The 13754-nt window shown below is 62.0% G+C and overlaps 2 protein-coding genes across 5 annotated transcripts in view; one reads left to right on the forward strand and one right to left on the reverse strand.

The window, feature by feature from the left end:
- The first annotated feature begins 416 nt into the window (after positions 1 to 416).
- Positions 417 to 1952, forward strand: LOC141569466 (tryptase beta-2-like). Its single transcript, XM_074322786.2, has 5 exons — positions 417 to 529; positions 677 to 848; positions 955 to 1220; positions 1381 to 1544; positions 1620 to 1952. The coding sequence occupies exons 1-5, from the start codon at positions 469 to 471 to the stop codon at positions 1782 to 1784; spliced, it is 828 nt and encodes a 275-aa protein (XP_074178887.2). The 5' UTR covers positions 417 to 468; the 3' UTR covers positions 1785 to 1952.
- Positions 1953 to 5412: 3460 nt separating this feature from the next.
- Positions 5413 to 13754, reverse strand: part of CACNA1H (calcium voltage-gated channel subunit alpha1 H) — a 64376-nt gene continuing 56034 nt past the window's right edge. For all 4 annotated transcript variants that reach the window (XM_074322608.2, XM_074322607.2, XM_019756243.3 and 1 more), the window contains 9 exons: positions 12712 to 12863; positions 11737 to 11846; positions 11333 to 11466; positions 11064 to 11134; positions 9696 to 9774; positions 8497 to 8618; positions 7994 to 8423; positions 7723 to 7883; positions 5413 to 7164 (listed from right to left, as the gene is read on the reverse strand). In XM_074322608.2, coding sequence (XP_074178709.2) covers positions 6193 to 7164; positions 7723 to 7883; positions 7994 to 8423; positions 8497 to 8618; positions 9696 to 9774; positions 11064 to 11134; positions 11333 to 11466; positions 11737 to 11846; positions 12712 to 12863 — 2231 coding nt within the window. In that variant the 3' untranslated portion in view covers positions 5413 to 6192. The remainder of the gene's footprint in view (positions 7165 to 7722; positions 7884 to 7993; positions 8424 to 8496; positions 8619 to 9695; positions 9775 to 11063; positions 11135 to 11332; positions 11467 to 11736; positions 11847 to 12711; positions 12864 to 13754) is intronic.

Below are 13754 nucleotides of genomic sequence, written 5' to 3' on the forward strand. Positions count from 1 at the left end.
CTCTGCAGATGGCACTCAGATCCAAGATAACAAGCACCACTGTGGTCAGCAGAAGTCAGATAACACCCGGGATGGACGTTGTCGGACTCCCCGAAGAAGCGGGTCTGCCATCAGGGGTGAGGGTAGCAGGGCCCTGGGCCTGACACCCATTTCCTCCGCTCTGGATTGGAGGAGGGAGCGCCCCTCCTCTGCCCCCGTCCTGGTCTGGAAGGATAAATGGGGAGGGAGAACGGCTGGGCAATGGCAACAGGGACCAGCCAAGGTAAGCACCCTAACCAGGCCCGCACACCTGGGTGTCACTGTGCAGCGAGCAGCTGGCCCTCACATGTGGAGCAGCAAGACCTCAGGCCCCAGGCCTGGACTGAGCCCTGATCCTGGGGTCCCCAACTCCATCTGCACCCCACCCCCTGCAGACCCCAGCCTGGCCCAGCCCCCAGCCAGGTCACGTGGGCCTCTCGCCCCTTCCAGATGCTGAATCTGCTGCTGCTGGCGCTGCCCCTCCTGCTAAGCCTTGTCCACGCGGCCCCTGGTGAGTCCTGACCACGACTGGCCCTGTCCCTGCCCCTCATCCCACATTGCACAGGCCCCACATGGGTGGGTGGGTTCCCAGAAGCCCAGAGTTGTGTGGGCACTGGGGCCAGGCTGTGCCCTGTCCTGAGGTTGCTTCTTGCCCCAGCCCCAGGCCAGGCCCTGGAGCGAGCGGGCATCGTTGGGGGGCAGGAGGCCCCTGAGAACAAGTGGCCGTGGCAGGTGAGCCTGAGAATCATTCATACGTACTGGATACACTTCTGTGGGGGCTCCCTCATCCACCCCCAGTGGGTGCTGACCGCCGCGCACTGCGTTGGACCGTGAGTGTCCAGGGCCTGGTGGGTGGGGAGGGCCTGGGGCTCCACCCTCGCTCCCGGGTGTCCAGGAGGCCGCTCAGCCACCTGAGTAGGTGCCCCTTCTCTCCAGGGATGTTGCAGATCCTATGTTCCTGAGGGTGCAGCTGCGGGAGCAGCACCTCTATTACCACGACAAGCTGCTGCCTGTCAGCCGGATTATTCCCCACCCCAACTACTACGCAGCTGAGACTGGGGCAGACATCGCCCTGCTGGAGCTCGAGGACCCCGTGGACATCTGCAGCCATGTCCACACAGTCGCTCTGCCCCCTACCTCGGAGACCTTCCCCTCGGGGACCCCGTGCTGGGTGACAGGCTGGGGTGATGTGTCCCAGGGAGGTAAGCAGGCGTCAGGGACAGCTGGAGTGCTCGGAGGAGCTGGGACCAGTAACACCCATGACCCAGCTCTGGGGTTCCCACGGGGGATGGTATCCTGACAGCCGGCTGAGGGCAGCAATGGCCTCCCCGTGACGCTGCGTGCTCTCCTCTCACCCCACAGTAAGTCTCCCACCACCGTTCCCTCTGAAGCAGGTGAAGGTCCCCATTGTAGAAAACAGCATTTGTGACACAAACTACCACATTGGCCTGTACACGGGTGACAACATCCAGATTATCCGTGATGACATGATGTGCGCAGGAAGTAGGAAGAAGGATTCCTGCCAGGTGGGCCCATGGCCTCCCCCTGAGCCCCCACCAGCCCTGGCCTCGGGAGCCACTGCTGACCCCTCTCCTCCCTAGGGCGACTCTGGAGGGCCCCTGGTTTGCAAGGTCAACGGCACCTGGCTGCAGGCGGGCGTGGTCAGCTGGGGCGATGGCTGTGGCCAACCCAACAGACCTGGTGTCTACACCCGTGTCACCTACTACCTGGACTGGATCCGTCAGTATGTCCCCAAGGAGCCCTGAGCCTGTCCCTGGGGCTGCCACCTGGGTCTGCGAAGAAGCCAGCCCCCTCCTGCCCCCACACCACTGCTTCCTGCCCACGTGGTGACCTTCTCTCACCTTCCCTGTCCCCTGCCTGAGCCCTGCCGCTCCAGCGCAGACACTGAGCCTCATTAAAGAGCATGGAGAACACGTGGCTGGGGCCGTGCGTCTGATTGTGGGCATCACGGAGGCACAGGGAAGGGCGTCCAGGGCAGCTGGGCACAGCCACTGGCACTGTGGGGCCCCTTGCCCTGAGCACCAGGTGTTGCTATGAGGATGGCCCCCTCCCCAGGGCCTGGTGCCCGGGGCTGTGTCTCTTCGGTGAGCGGCCACATGTACTTTGGACACAGAAATCAACACAGTCCATTTAAAAGATGATTCTAGGGGTGCCCAGGTGCCCAGCAGTGGCCTCGTTGCCCACACCCCGTGTCCCTCCCACCACGCAGCCCCCTCCTCTCCTCCCTCCACAGCACTGTCCTCTGCCTCTGTCAGGCCACACAGGCACGTGCACGTGGAAATAGTGTGTCTGCCTCATTGTCCCCTTTCTGTGCCTGACGGATGGTAACACTTTGAGCCTGGCGTTTCACTCCACACCATCTGGTTACGGTCTCCCCGGGCTGTGTGTAGCGAGGTCCCCATTTCTCACAGTGGTGTCAGCTCCCAGGTGGAGAACAGTGTCCAGGCTGCCACAGGGGACTTGGGGTGTCCCCAGTCGAGGTCTTAGGACCAGGTGGCCCAGCCATTCCTGTGCACACAGCCCGAATGTCTGCGGCATGTGCCAGCGAGGGGCTGCTGAGGCCTGGGTTCCACCACGATCCATTTCCTAGGTGCCAGATGTGCTTAGCAATGGGGGTGGTGCCACTTCATGACCAATCCACCATTCTGGTAGGCGGGGGGGCCTCTCATTAAGTTTTTAATTAGTATTTTAATCTTTTAATGTTTTGGGGAGAATATTGGGGAACGGTGTGTGTCTCCAGGGCCCATCAGCTCCAAGTCGTTTTCCTTTGATCTAGTTATTTAGGGCGCAGCAATCTCCAAGTCCAGTCAGCGTTTTCAATCTTTAGTTGCAGGGGGCGCAGCCCACCATCCCATGTGGGAATTGAACCGGCAACCTGGTTGTTAAGAGCTCGCACTCTAACCCACTGAGCCATTGGGCCACCCCCATTTTTATTGTTTTTGATTTGGGAGTTCCCTTGACAATTAGGGCCCTCGCCCATGGCGGGACAGGGGACAGCTGTCCACCTTCAATATCAGTGATAGTGTCCCCAGGCCCCACGTCCGAGGATTCCACCCTCTTTGGTGTGGCAGTCATTGGGCACGGTTCCCTGTCACTGCTCACGGCAACAACCCGGGTGGTTTTCTGAGTCAGTCTGCTGGGCATTTCAGGTTGTGTCCTGAGCACAGATTCCCATAGCCCGCAGCTCTGCTGCCCGTGGTGCAGACTTTGGGGATCCTAGTGGGAAGGGCCTCTGCCCCCATTCTTCCTGCGCCCTCGCTGCTGTGGAAACCATGGTGGGTTTCCTTTCATCTTTATTTCACTGCAGCCGTAATACATGCCCGTCCTACAGCGAGCGTGGAAGACAGATGGACTGGAACCCTCCCTCCTTCCTCCCTTGGGCCTGTCCCACCCTCTCAGGGTTGCCGCTGTGGTCGTTGGGGCGACCTCCCTGGATGGCTACCCTGATAAGCACATCTAGACTTTTCTAGGTGCAGGTCATGCTGGGGGAACACTGAAGGGTGAGATGCCACAGGGCTCCTGTGGGTGGGGCTGGTGGAAGGAAGGAAGGTGGCCAGGTGGAGGCCCGGGGCTGAGACCTGCAGACCAGAGGGGATGTGAGGAGAGGGGGAGTGGGGAGGGGATCTTATCTGGCCCCAGATCCAGAGAAACTCAGCCAGCTCAGCCCAGTGGTAAGTGACAGATAAAAGTGAGCGTTGGCTTATCGGGGGGGTCAAGCTGGCCTTCCGCTGGCCAGTGGGGCTGTGAGGGGTCAGCCCTCCCTGTGCTGCAGGGGTCCTCCCAGGGGCGGCTGCCATGCAGGCCCGCAGGCCCATGCTCGCTGGGCTGCGGGAGACCCCCCAGGGCCAGGAGAGGGGGACACTCCAGGGCATAACGCCCCTTCCCTGTGCCTGTTTGCTCTCCTGTCAAATGGGGACAGAAATGAGTCCATGTCACAGTGGTTGAGGGGACCACATCAATGGTGTTTGGAGTTTCTTGCTTGGAGAGCAGGCCTGGAATCTTGAAGGTGACGAGGGACCTGCAGGGAACTGCACGATGGGATACAGATGGGGAGTTGGGGTTCCCAAGCTGGAGGTGAATCGAGTTGAGACAGGGGAGGGCCCTGAAATCTTCTCCTGTGGGCACCTGGAGAAGGCACATGGGGTGCAGGAGGCAGAGGACGTTGGTCCCTTCAGACCCTCCCCATCTCGCCCCAGCACTGGGTGCCATCAGGCCTTCTGGTGCCTGGGAGGGGTGCTGGGACCCCAGTCCCGAGCTGGACTGGTGGGGGCATGCCCCCCTTCCTCCAGGAGCATCTTCCTGGGTGTGTGCCTATCATGGGTTCAGCACAGCCCCACACAGCAGCGGTGCCACTGTCACCCATTCATCATCAGGTCAAACATGCCACACACACTTGAGCCAAGGCCCTGGGCCAGGTGCTGCAGGGAAAGCGTTAAGTCCGTGCCCTGAGAAGCTGTGTCCTGGTGGATCATCAGGCAAACACCCTGTGCCTCAGTTTCCCTCCACCTAAGAGAGTATCTGTGTCCTAGCGAGACCCTCCCATCAGCGTCTGATTTGGAGCTGGAGCTGGGGGGCAGGAAAGCCCCATGCTTCCCGGAGGCCCCTAATCAGCTCGGTCATCTGGCCCTGACCAGAGGACGGTTAGGAAAGTCTGCTGTGGGCTGGACGGCCGGTGCTGTGCTCATCATCTGATCTGCGGTGGAGACCTCAGGACCCAGGGCCGGGTGTGGGGACAGGGACACTGGGGAGAGTCTTGTCATGGGGCCTAAACTGTCTGTGCTGGGTTCAATCTGGGCCTTAAGCTGGGACCCTCCTGAGGAAGCCCCAAGACTGGGCTCCCAGAGGGCAAGAGGGGCCGTAAACACATCCTGGTCCCAGAGAGGCCAGCAGGACATGGAGCAGGGTCAAGGGAGAGCATGAGTGCTACCCTAAGCCCTAGGCTGACTGCCCAGCTGGGATGCTCTCCTGTGCGGTCCCACTCACCTCTGCTTGCACAGCACCCATCCCCGCCAGGAGCCCTAGAAAACCTTCTCCATGCGTTGTCAGATATGGTTTCTCCAGTATGAATGATGCCACGTGAACTCCACTGCTGTGAGGAGCTCAACTTTTCCCACTGAAGAATTTTCTATCTGTGAAGCTGCCTGCATAGGGGAACTGCAGGAGGCAGGAGGGCGCCAGCAGGAAAAGCGGCCAGGCGGGAACCTCCAGACCAGAGTGCGAGTGGGGAGGAGACCCTTCTCTGGTCCCAGATCCCAAGGAACTCAGCCAGCTCAGCACAGTGGCAGGTGACCCTGAGGTCCTGCAGTGGTGGCCCCCCTCACTCAGCCCTGCCACCCTCCCACACAGAGGGACTGACCCTCATCATACAACTCGTTCTTTAAATAAGTTAATGTTTATTCTGCTTTGCTCTGCCCGCCCCCTTGACTTGAGAAGCCGAATTTTCTGCATCAGATTATTGCAATGTGTAACCTGAATTTATAAAAGAAATGAAACGAAGGGGCATCAGCGGGAACGGCTCAGCCCAGACACCAGGATGGCCGTTGGACGCACCGAGGGTTTTACTGCAGTTCCTGCTCCCTGGTGATATTTCCCCGAGACCAGAATCAACGGGTGTTTTCATGGTGGGGAGGGGATGTGGAAGGGGTGATGGAGAGCCGGTGATGGGGGGATGGTACAAATGGAGTTCAGACTGAGCAACAGTGAAGCGTGCTCGTGGGGACCTTGGGGACTGAGCTGCCACCTGTGATGGCACAAGTGGCCCTAAGCACGTGTTCCCTATAAAAATAAGTGGATGTGAGAACAGGCTCTAGTGGGCGGTCTCTGCCTTTCTCCTCTTCGTCGCTTTCTGGTCCTTGTCACAGGGATGCAGCTCTTTCATTAAGGGACTGCTGACCAGGCCGCTGGCACAGTCTCGGACCGTGGAGGCTAAACTCGAAAAAACCCAAACCTGAATGGGTAAGTGGAGGCTCGCAGGCCGAGGGGCTAACCTTGTTCCTCTTCACCCAGGATCGTGTCTGCCCCTCTCCCTGGAGGGATATTCTCCTGGCTCCTCTGCCCGCAATGAGGCCCCAGCCAGGGTCCATGCCTGGCCCCACCACTCCATCAGGTACACCCCAACCACAGTGCCAAGCCCATGTGACGTTATGCTCCCCGCTACACGGGCTCGTCCACACTGTCACCGGGGGCGGAGCTGGCTGGGGGGGACCCTGCTTTCTTTGGGGGGCTCTGGGGAACACTGAGGTAGAGTCCCCACCCCTTCTCTGGTGGGTCGCCAGAGAGCACAGGAGACTCTGTTTTGTGGGGTTCGGCAGACGCCATGGCCCCTGAGGAAGCTCTAGGTTCTGGGGCCACCCTGTGGCCACCGTCCAAGAACAGGGCACCACTGGGGCTCCCCACATCCAGTGGTTCGAAGGCAAAGCTAGGGATGGTCAGGTGCTCTGCACGGCAGGGGGCCTGGCCCCACCGGTCCCCCTTTGCCGCAGGGTCCACACTCACGCCCTCCATGGGCTCACAGGATGGGGTTCTCCGCCGCAGGGTGGTGCTGCTGCCCTCCACTGCGGGGGGCCGGGCTGAGCCCTCGTCCTCCGTGGGGGGGTCTACAGAGATGCACGGGGGGCTCATCTTCTTCTTCCTGCGTGCCCCCAGGGCTGGGTCGGCCTCCAGGGCCCGGGCCTTCACCTCTCCGGTCTCCGGGCGGCTGTCCCCTCCGCCCTGCTCCACCGAGGGCCTCCGGTGCTCATCCACCCGGCCCGGCTGGTCCAGGAAGCCCTGGGTGTCCACACTGTAGAGCCTGCGCAGGTCTGGCTCGCCACCCACTGCCTCCTGGGCTGCGGGCGAGGGGCTTCGGGCGGAGCTGGTGATGTGGCTGACCTCCTCGTCAGCAGGGTCTGGGGCCTCTGCCTCCTCCCCGCCTGGAGCCGGCAGCCGGCCGGAGACGCAGCGCTGTCCGAAAGTGTGCTTGCGGGTACGGATGCTGGTGGGCCTTGGGGAACGGGGTGGGGACCGCAGAGAGGCCCCCAGGGACACCTGCCTCGCAGGGGTCTTCCCGCCAGGCTCTCCCCAGCCTGGGCCACAGTCCCCGGGGCTGTCAACCTGTGCCTCCAGAGAGTTGGTATGCACAGCCTCCTGCAAGGAAGGGCAAGATAAAACCAGGCCGAGCCCTGCCAGCAGCCAGGGGTGCAGGGATCCCGCCCCCCCCACCGGGCCAGAGGAGGCTCTCACACACCCCCGAGGTTAAGGACCTAGGTGACATGGGGCTGGGAGCCCCTGGTGTGGACAACACTGTGGGTGCCAAGTACCCACGCTAGTCATGTGAGGGAGCAGCTGTGAGGCTGGGTCCTGAGTGTGGAAGAGCCTGTCGTGGGCCCTGGTGACCCCGCTGGGGTAAGAGTTGGGCCGAGCCCACCTTGCCCTGCAGCTCAGCTTGGCAACCTGAAGATGGAGCAGGGTGGTCTGTGGGGACAGGTGAGGCCCAAAGGAGCCGTTGCTGTGGGTGTTGTGGGAGACTGAGACAGTCTGAGGGGGAACGTGGTATTGGCGGCTTACAACTCTGTCATCACAGAACTCCGGGAACACAGTACCCCACCCTTCCCCACGTCCGTCCCTCATCCTTCAAATGGGGAGACGGAACCCACACAGAGCCACCAGGCCTTGGCTGCGGGAATGGGGGGGCGGGCCTTCTACCTGTCTGCAGAGCAGGTGGCTAAAGCTGGGGGAGCGAGCTGCACCCCGAGGGGGCAAGGCGAGGAGTGTGTTGCTGTCCTTGGCAGGAGAGGACGCAGCCGACGGGACCTGGAGGGAGGTGCAGGACTCCACAGGTGCTGAGTGTTCGGAGGTGACCAAGCCTGGGGCAGGAAGGCGTCTGAACCAGGAGGCTATGGCCCACCCAGAGTCATCCCACCCGCCTGAGTCCTCCCGCCTCCCCAAGTGGTCCAGCTGCCTCCATGGCTCATACCAGAGGGGACGGTGGCCACATAGGTCTCCATCTCCACCTCCTGCAGAGGGTGGGGATGAGGGGCTGAGGCGGGAGCCACAGGCCGGAACATGTAGCTGTCGTTGGGCAGTGAGAGCATCCTGGACACGGAGACTTTGCGGGCGACCAGGACATTGGGGGCACTGGGCGCGGCCCCGGGGCTCTGTGGGGCTGCGGGCCTGGGAGGAGCAGGGGACCCCTGCGCTATCTCCAGCTCCAGCTCGGCGTCCATCTCGGCGTCCTCACGGGCCTCCTTGTTGCTCTCCTCCAGGTGCTTCATGAGCACGGCCACCACCACGTTGACCAGCACAAACTGGGCCACCAGCACGAAAGTCACGAAGTAAATGGGGGAGATGGCCGGCAGGTAGCTGAGGCAATGCTTGTCCTCCCGCGTGCACTCCCGCAGCGTGTCCTGCGGGCAGACGGGCAGCTGTAGGGGGGCACAGGCTGCACCCACCTTCCCGCCTGCCTGGCTCGGCCGGTACCTTCATGATACCGTTCCAGTTGTCCCCCGTGGACACGCGGAACAGGGTGAGGAAGGCCATGCCGAAGTTGGAGAAGGTGGCGTGCCTGCTCAGCCCTTCACACGGGTTGTCCTCACTGCACTCTGCAGGGCAGACCCGCTCGTCAGCCTCACTGGCCCCAGAGGCCCCAAGACCCGCTGGGGGCCCTGACCCTCCCCTAGGGAGGTCATGGTCCCCTAGGGAGGTCATGGTCCCCTAGGGAGGTCATGGTCCCCTGGGGTACAGGGTGGTGGCCTAGCTTGCGAGGGGTGGGGGCTGGTGGGCAGGCAGTTGCTTCCTGCGGGGGGGGGGGTATAGGGGTGGGGGCGTATCTCTTCAAAGCAGGGTGGGGCAGCTCCTCCGTGGCGTGGGGGCCCCCTGGAGCCTTGCTTGTTGATCTAGGGCTTTTAAACACACAGGCCAAGCACTTGGTAGCAGCCAGACTCTGGCTCAGCCCCAGGAGATGGCACCCTCTTGGCAACACACCCTAGGGCCTTGGTGGAATAATGGGGCCACCAGGGGCATGAGGCTGGGCCAGGGGCTAAGAGTAAGACCTGGGGTCTGGGGCAATAGCTGCCAGGTCCCAGGAGCCCCCGCTGGGAAGACTCTGAACTGACAACCACCTCAGTCGCCTCACAGACAGGCCCACTGGTAGCTCCCGGAACCACTGAGTGTTCAGTAACACCGAGCATTCAGGAGACCCCAGCAGGAAGGGGAGTGGGGACCTATAGGAACTAGGCTGCCAGAGAGGGTCCCCAACCACCCCCCTGCCCAGCCTCAGGCCTGAGGGGAGAAAGGGGAGTTTCAGGAAATCCTTGGTGACAATTAAAAACCACATGCTGCAGCATTTGTCCCCAGGGGACCATGTGCAGCTCAGAGTGACACCTGTTTGTGTTTTCATGTGCATACTTGCTCAGGCTGCGTGGCTCTGCCATCCTGGCTAGGGTATGAACACGTGTGTGTGTCCACGTGCGTGCGTGTGTATGTATGTGTGTGTCATGGGCGGGGCACCATGCTTCTGCGTGTGCGCAGAAGCTCCTGCATGTGCCCGCTGTCACGCTCGCCTCATGCAGTCAAGGGCTGAGGGAGCGGGGGGCCCTGACTCGGTGTGGCCAGCACTCGGAGCTGTCTGAAGACTGCGTATTTGGGGGTGAGGCTGCGCCACCCTGCACCCCACTCACCGAGCCTCCCGAACAGCTCCACTCCCAGGGCAGCATAGATAAAAAACAGGAGCATGAAAAGTAGGCCGAGGTTCCCTACCTACATAGGAGAGAAGCAGAACCAGGTCAGGCCTCAACCCACCTGCTGTGCGCTCAGGGCCTGGTGGCCCCCAGCCACCCTCACCCTATGTTCCCACCAGGCAGGGGGTCAAATTCCCATCAGCATTGGAGCCCCCCTCTTAACCCACTCCCCTGGCCCTGGAGCTCCTGTGGTTCCTAGGGGCTCCCTATCTTGCCTGGCATTCAAAGCCCCTCCTTGGCCCCTCACGTCCACTCCACAGCCAGGACCACCCCCACCTCCAAGCACCTCTGCTCTCCAGGGCTCTGCTGTAGGACCCACCGCCAACCTCAAGGTCCCCATAGGGAGACCAAGGCTGAGCTCTGCAGGCTGAGTGAGCCCATCCAAGGCCCTTCCATGAGTCTCGCTGGCCCACCCTCCCAGCACTTGTCATGCTGTCCGCCAGGCAGGACACCCTGTCTTCACATGCCTCCTGTGCCCGATGCTGGGGCATGGCTGGGTTCAGGCTTCCCTCCCCTTCCATCACTCCACAGACACTGGGTAGCCATCAAGGGCCACGGGGACTCAGACAGGGCTGACAAATGCCACTAAGGGGGGTGAGCAGGGGCTGGCTGAAGGCGGGAACTCGTGGAGGGCTGGTGGGCGCGTGGACGGACTGGCTCGTGGCCAAGTAGGTGGTTGGGGAGGTAAGGTGCTAGGTGGGCAGACAGTTGTGGGGGTGAGTGGGTGGCTGGGGAGGCAGGCGGCTGGGCAGGAGGGCTGCATAATGGATGGACAGACAGATGGGTAGCTTGGTGGACAGACGGCTGGTTGAAAGGGTTAGAACCATGGACAGATGGATGCATGGCTGAAAGGCATGTTGGCAGAAGACCTGGATACCTCACAGATGGGGTAATGAGTTGCTTTCAGCTCAAGAGACCCCAAAAGATCAGGGCTATGGGCATAGGGAGTGAGGACACAGCCTGAGTGGGTGCCAAAAGAGGAGAGAGACTGTCAGCCAACACCTGAGCCTTGGGTGTGGTCCTCAAAACTCAGAGAAGCCCCCCTTGGCCACGTCCTCTGCTGCATCCTACCGCATCCAGTACTGGACCAGGGAAGGCGGGCACCGGTCTTCCCTAGAGGGACCCAGGCCCAGAGACAGACAGCCGCCTCCCTCCTAGCACAGCTGCTATTCCCTGCATGATAACCTGGTTGTTGCAAGTCTAGATGACTGAACGAATGAATGAATTACAGCGAGTGAGGGCCTCCCTGCAGCCTTGTTCTCTTGGGGGAGTCAGTGGTGCCCACTCCGGGGGCAGTGGTCCACTTACCTGGGGCAGGGCTTGAACCACTGTGTCCAGCAGGGCCCGCATGCCCGTGGCCATCTTCAGCAGCTTGAGCACTAGGACAGTAGCTGAGCATTAGGGGTGGGTGGCAGCCGGTGCCAGCTGGACCCTCCGAGGCTGGCCGAGTCGTGGGACCACCCCCGTCCCCTACACCCCCATCGCCAGCACGGCCACCTGCAGAGGCCTTGGGGTGCGGGAAGGAAGGAGGCTGGGGTGGGCCCGGCCCCCCGGCGGGCAGCCAGGTGGGCACCTACCGCGGGCGATGCGGAGGACACGCATGATGCGGATGATGGTGGGGTTGATGGGCAGGGCCGCGCTCATCTCGATCTCCTCCAGCGTGATGCCCATGATGGACAGCAGCACGATGGCCAGGTCCAGCTGGTTCCACCTGGGCAGCCAGGCGGGCTCAGCATCATGCTGCCTCCTTCCCCCGCCCGCAGCCCTTGGGAGCAAACGTCCACTCTCTGTCACCCGCAAGGTATATCCTGGTGCCACCCACAGGTGCATGCCACACCTCTGCTTAGCACCTGTGCTCAGCACCTGTGCACACAACAGGTCGGGACCACCAGGGAAGAGGGCTGTGGCTCTCACCTGCCGCCCCCTGCCCGCAAGAGCCCCATGGGTCCTCCAGGGCGCCAGAGGGCCCCGCCCCACACACCTGTCCTTAAAGAACCTCCGGAACCCAAACGCCACCAGCTTCAACACGGCCTCAAAGACGAAGACGATCGTGAACACGTAGTTGCAGTACTTGAGGGCCTCGTCCAGCGACTGGGGGCAGAGCATCAGGCTGTGGAGGTCGCCCTGCCTCGGCTGCCCTCCTCCCGCCCACCGTGGCCCCAGGCACCCCAGCATCTGGGTCCTGGGCACCCTGCCCCATCTCTCTCCTCTACCAACCTGGATGCGTCCGGGAATGGGACAAATCTCTCTGAAACTCAACTTATTTTATGTGGGTCTGTGCCAGGTCTGAGAAGCCTCAGGTGGACTGACCTTTGCAGCATTTTGAGAACAACCCTCAGGTGTGGGGGGGACCTGCCCCTCTGAGCCCAGACCCCTGGCCCCACCTTGATAGGGCTCCCACCCACGGCCGGGGGCAGGGGCCAGCCTATGCCAGCCAGAGCTCAGCTTCTCCCAAAGCTGAGTGGGTTCAGACTCAAAGACTCTGTTACCCCGAGACGCCTCCCTTCCCATGGTGGGGGACAGGGAAGGGGGGGTGCCCTTTCTTTAATGAAATGATGGCGATGCAGATGTAACTGGAGCAAAGTAAAAAGCTGACCATTTATGCCTGCCTGTCTCCTGCCAGCTCCCTTTCTGTCTGGCTTTTTCCTGGACTGTGAAATCCATAGCCTGGGAAGCTGGACCCAGGGACATTTCCACAGCCAGCATTTTGAGATGGAACCACTTAGGGGCGGGGAGGGATCTCCAGCACAGGTGGCCCTGAGAGTTTCAACTGATGTTCAAAGGAGAACACTTTGTTCAAACCATTCTATACACCCAGCTGAGGGCTCGCTCACCCAGGGCTGCAGACCTAAGACCCCTGTCCCCACTTCCTGATCCAGGCCACCCACTGGGCGCCAGACCCCACACTGGTCCTGGAGGCGGGGGGGGGGGGGGGTCTTGCAGCCCCGAGCCCCACCTTGGGCTGGTTGTAGTGCTCCATGGACATGGTGATGACGTTGACCCCGATGATGAAGGTGATGAAAAGGTCGAGGTAGTGGCTGGTGCACAGCGAGTGGATGGAGCGGCGGGTGGGTGAGTAGTCGGCGTAGTAGGGCCGGCGCTGGGCCTCTGCAGGGAGAGGGCGCCTGTGACCAGGGCGAGCTGATGGGGGCTGGGCTCCCGGCACCAGCTGGAGTGTGGATGTTGCAGGGGGAGGGCTTGGGCTCAGACGTGGAGGGTTTGCAGGAGGCTAGAAGGGGTTTCTCAGGAAGAGGGTTCCATTCTAGGGAAGCAGTGGCTCCCTGTGAGTCCAGCTCCTGCTGACTGATGGAGAACCTGGGCTGGGAGGCCTGGGCATGAGTGGGCCTTGGGGGTAGGCCACCTACCAAACCCATGGGCTTTGGGGGCCATGGCCTCAGGGAAGACCCAAGAATGGGCCTGGAAGCTGAGAACCCCACTTGGCCCTGCCCTGGGGCACTGCCCAAACCCCGCCCTGCCAGGGGCTCCCAAGCTAGGGCCTTTGTGGTGCACGCTCTTGCTCTGGCATCAGGGCTCAGAGACACCCCAATGACGAGGGGCGGGCAGATGGGAGCCTTCTCGGGGGGCAGGCCCCCATCTCCCAGTGTGGGCATGAGCTACCCTCTGGCCACCAGGCCCAGAGGCCCTCCCCTCCTGGTCTTCCAAGGGGCCAATCTCCACTGCCTCTTGTCTGGGGTCTGATGGGCTTCCAGCCCATGTGATGGCCGTCGCCTGGGGGCAGGGGGTCATGCATCCCCCAACAGGTCTGTCTGCACTAAATGCTCTCCCCGCAGCAACCCCTTTAGAGCATATCAGTGCCTGCTGAGCTCCCACTGGGTGAGGACAGAGCTATGCAACCACTGCCCATGAAGACCTGCCTCGGCCACAGAATCATGCATGGGTGGGGGCCAGGGCAGGGAGAGCTGCGGCTGTCCCAGGGCCTGGGCAAGCAGGACCGATGGGACGGACCCCGCCCTGGGACCCTCATGCTCCTGGGTCTGG

This window comes from Rhinolophus sinicus, chromosome 10, assembly GCF_057876585.1.
Source record: "Rhinolophus sinicus isolate RSI-liver-muscle chromosome 10, RSI-T2T, whole genome shotgun sequence".
NCBI classification, from domain to species: Eukaryota; Metazoa; Chordata; class Mammalia; order Chiroptera; family Rhinolophidae; genus Rhinolophus; species Rhinolophus sinicus.

Excerpts from the sequence above, each read along its gene's own strand:
- LOC141569466 (XM_074322786.2), top strand. The coding sequence starts at position 469 with ATGCTGAATCTGCTGCTGCTGGCGCTGCCCCTCCTGCTAAGCCTTGTC. Across the intron at positions 530-676 it reads CCTTGTCCACGCGGCCCCTG|CCCCAGGCCAGGCCCTGGAG; the intron begins GTGAGTCCTGAC and ends TTCTTGCCCCAG. Across the intron at positions 1,545-1,619 it reads GGAAGAAGGATTCCTGCCAG|GGCGACTCTGGAGGGCCCCT; the intron begins GTGGGCCCATGG and ends TCTCCTCCCTAG.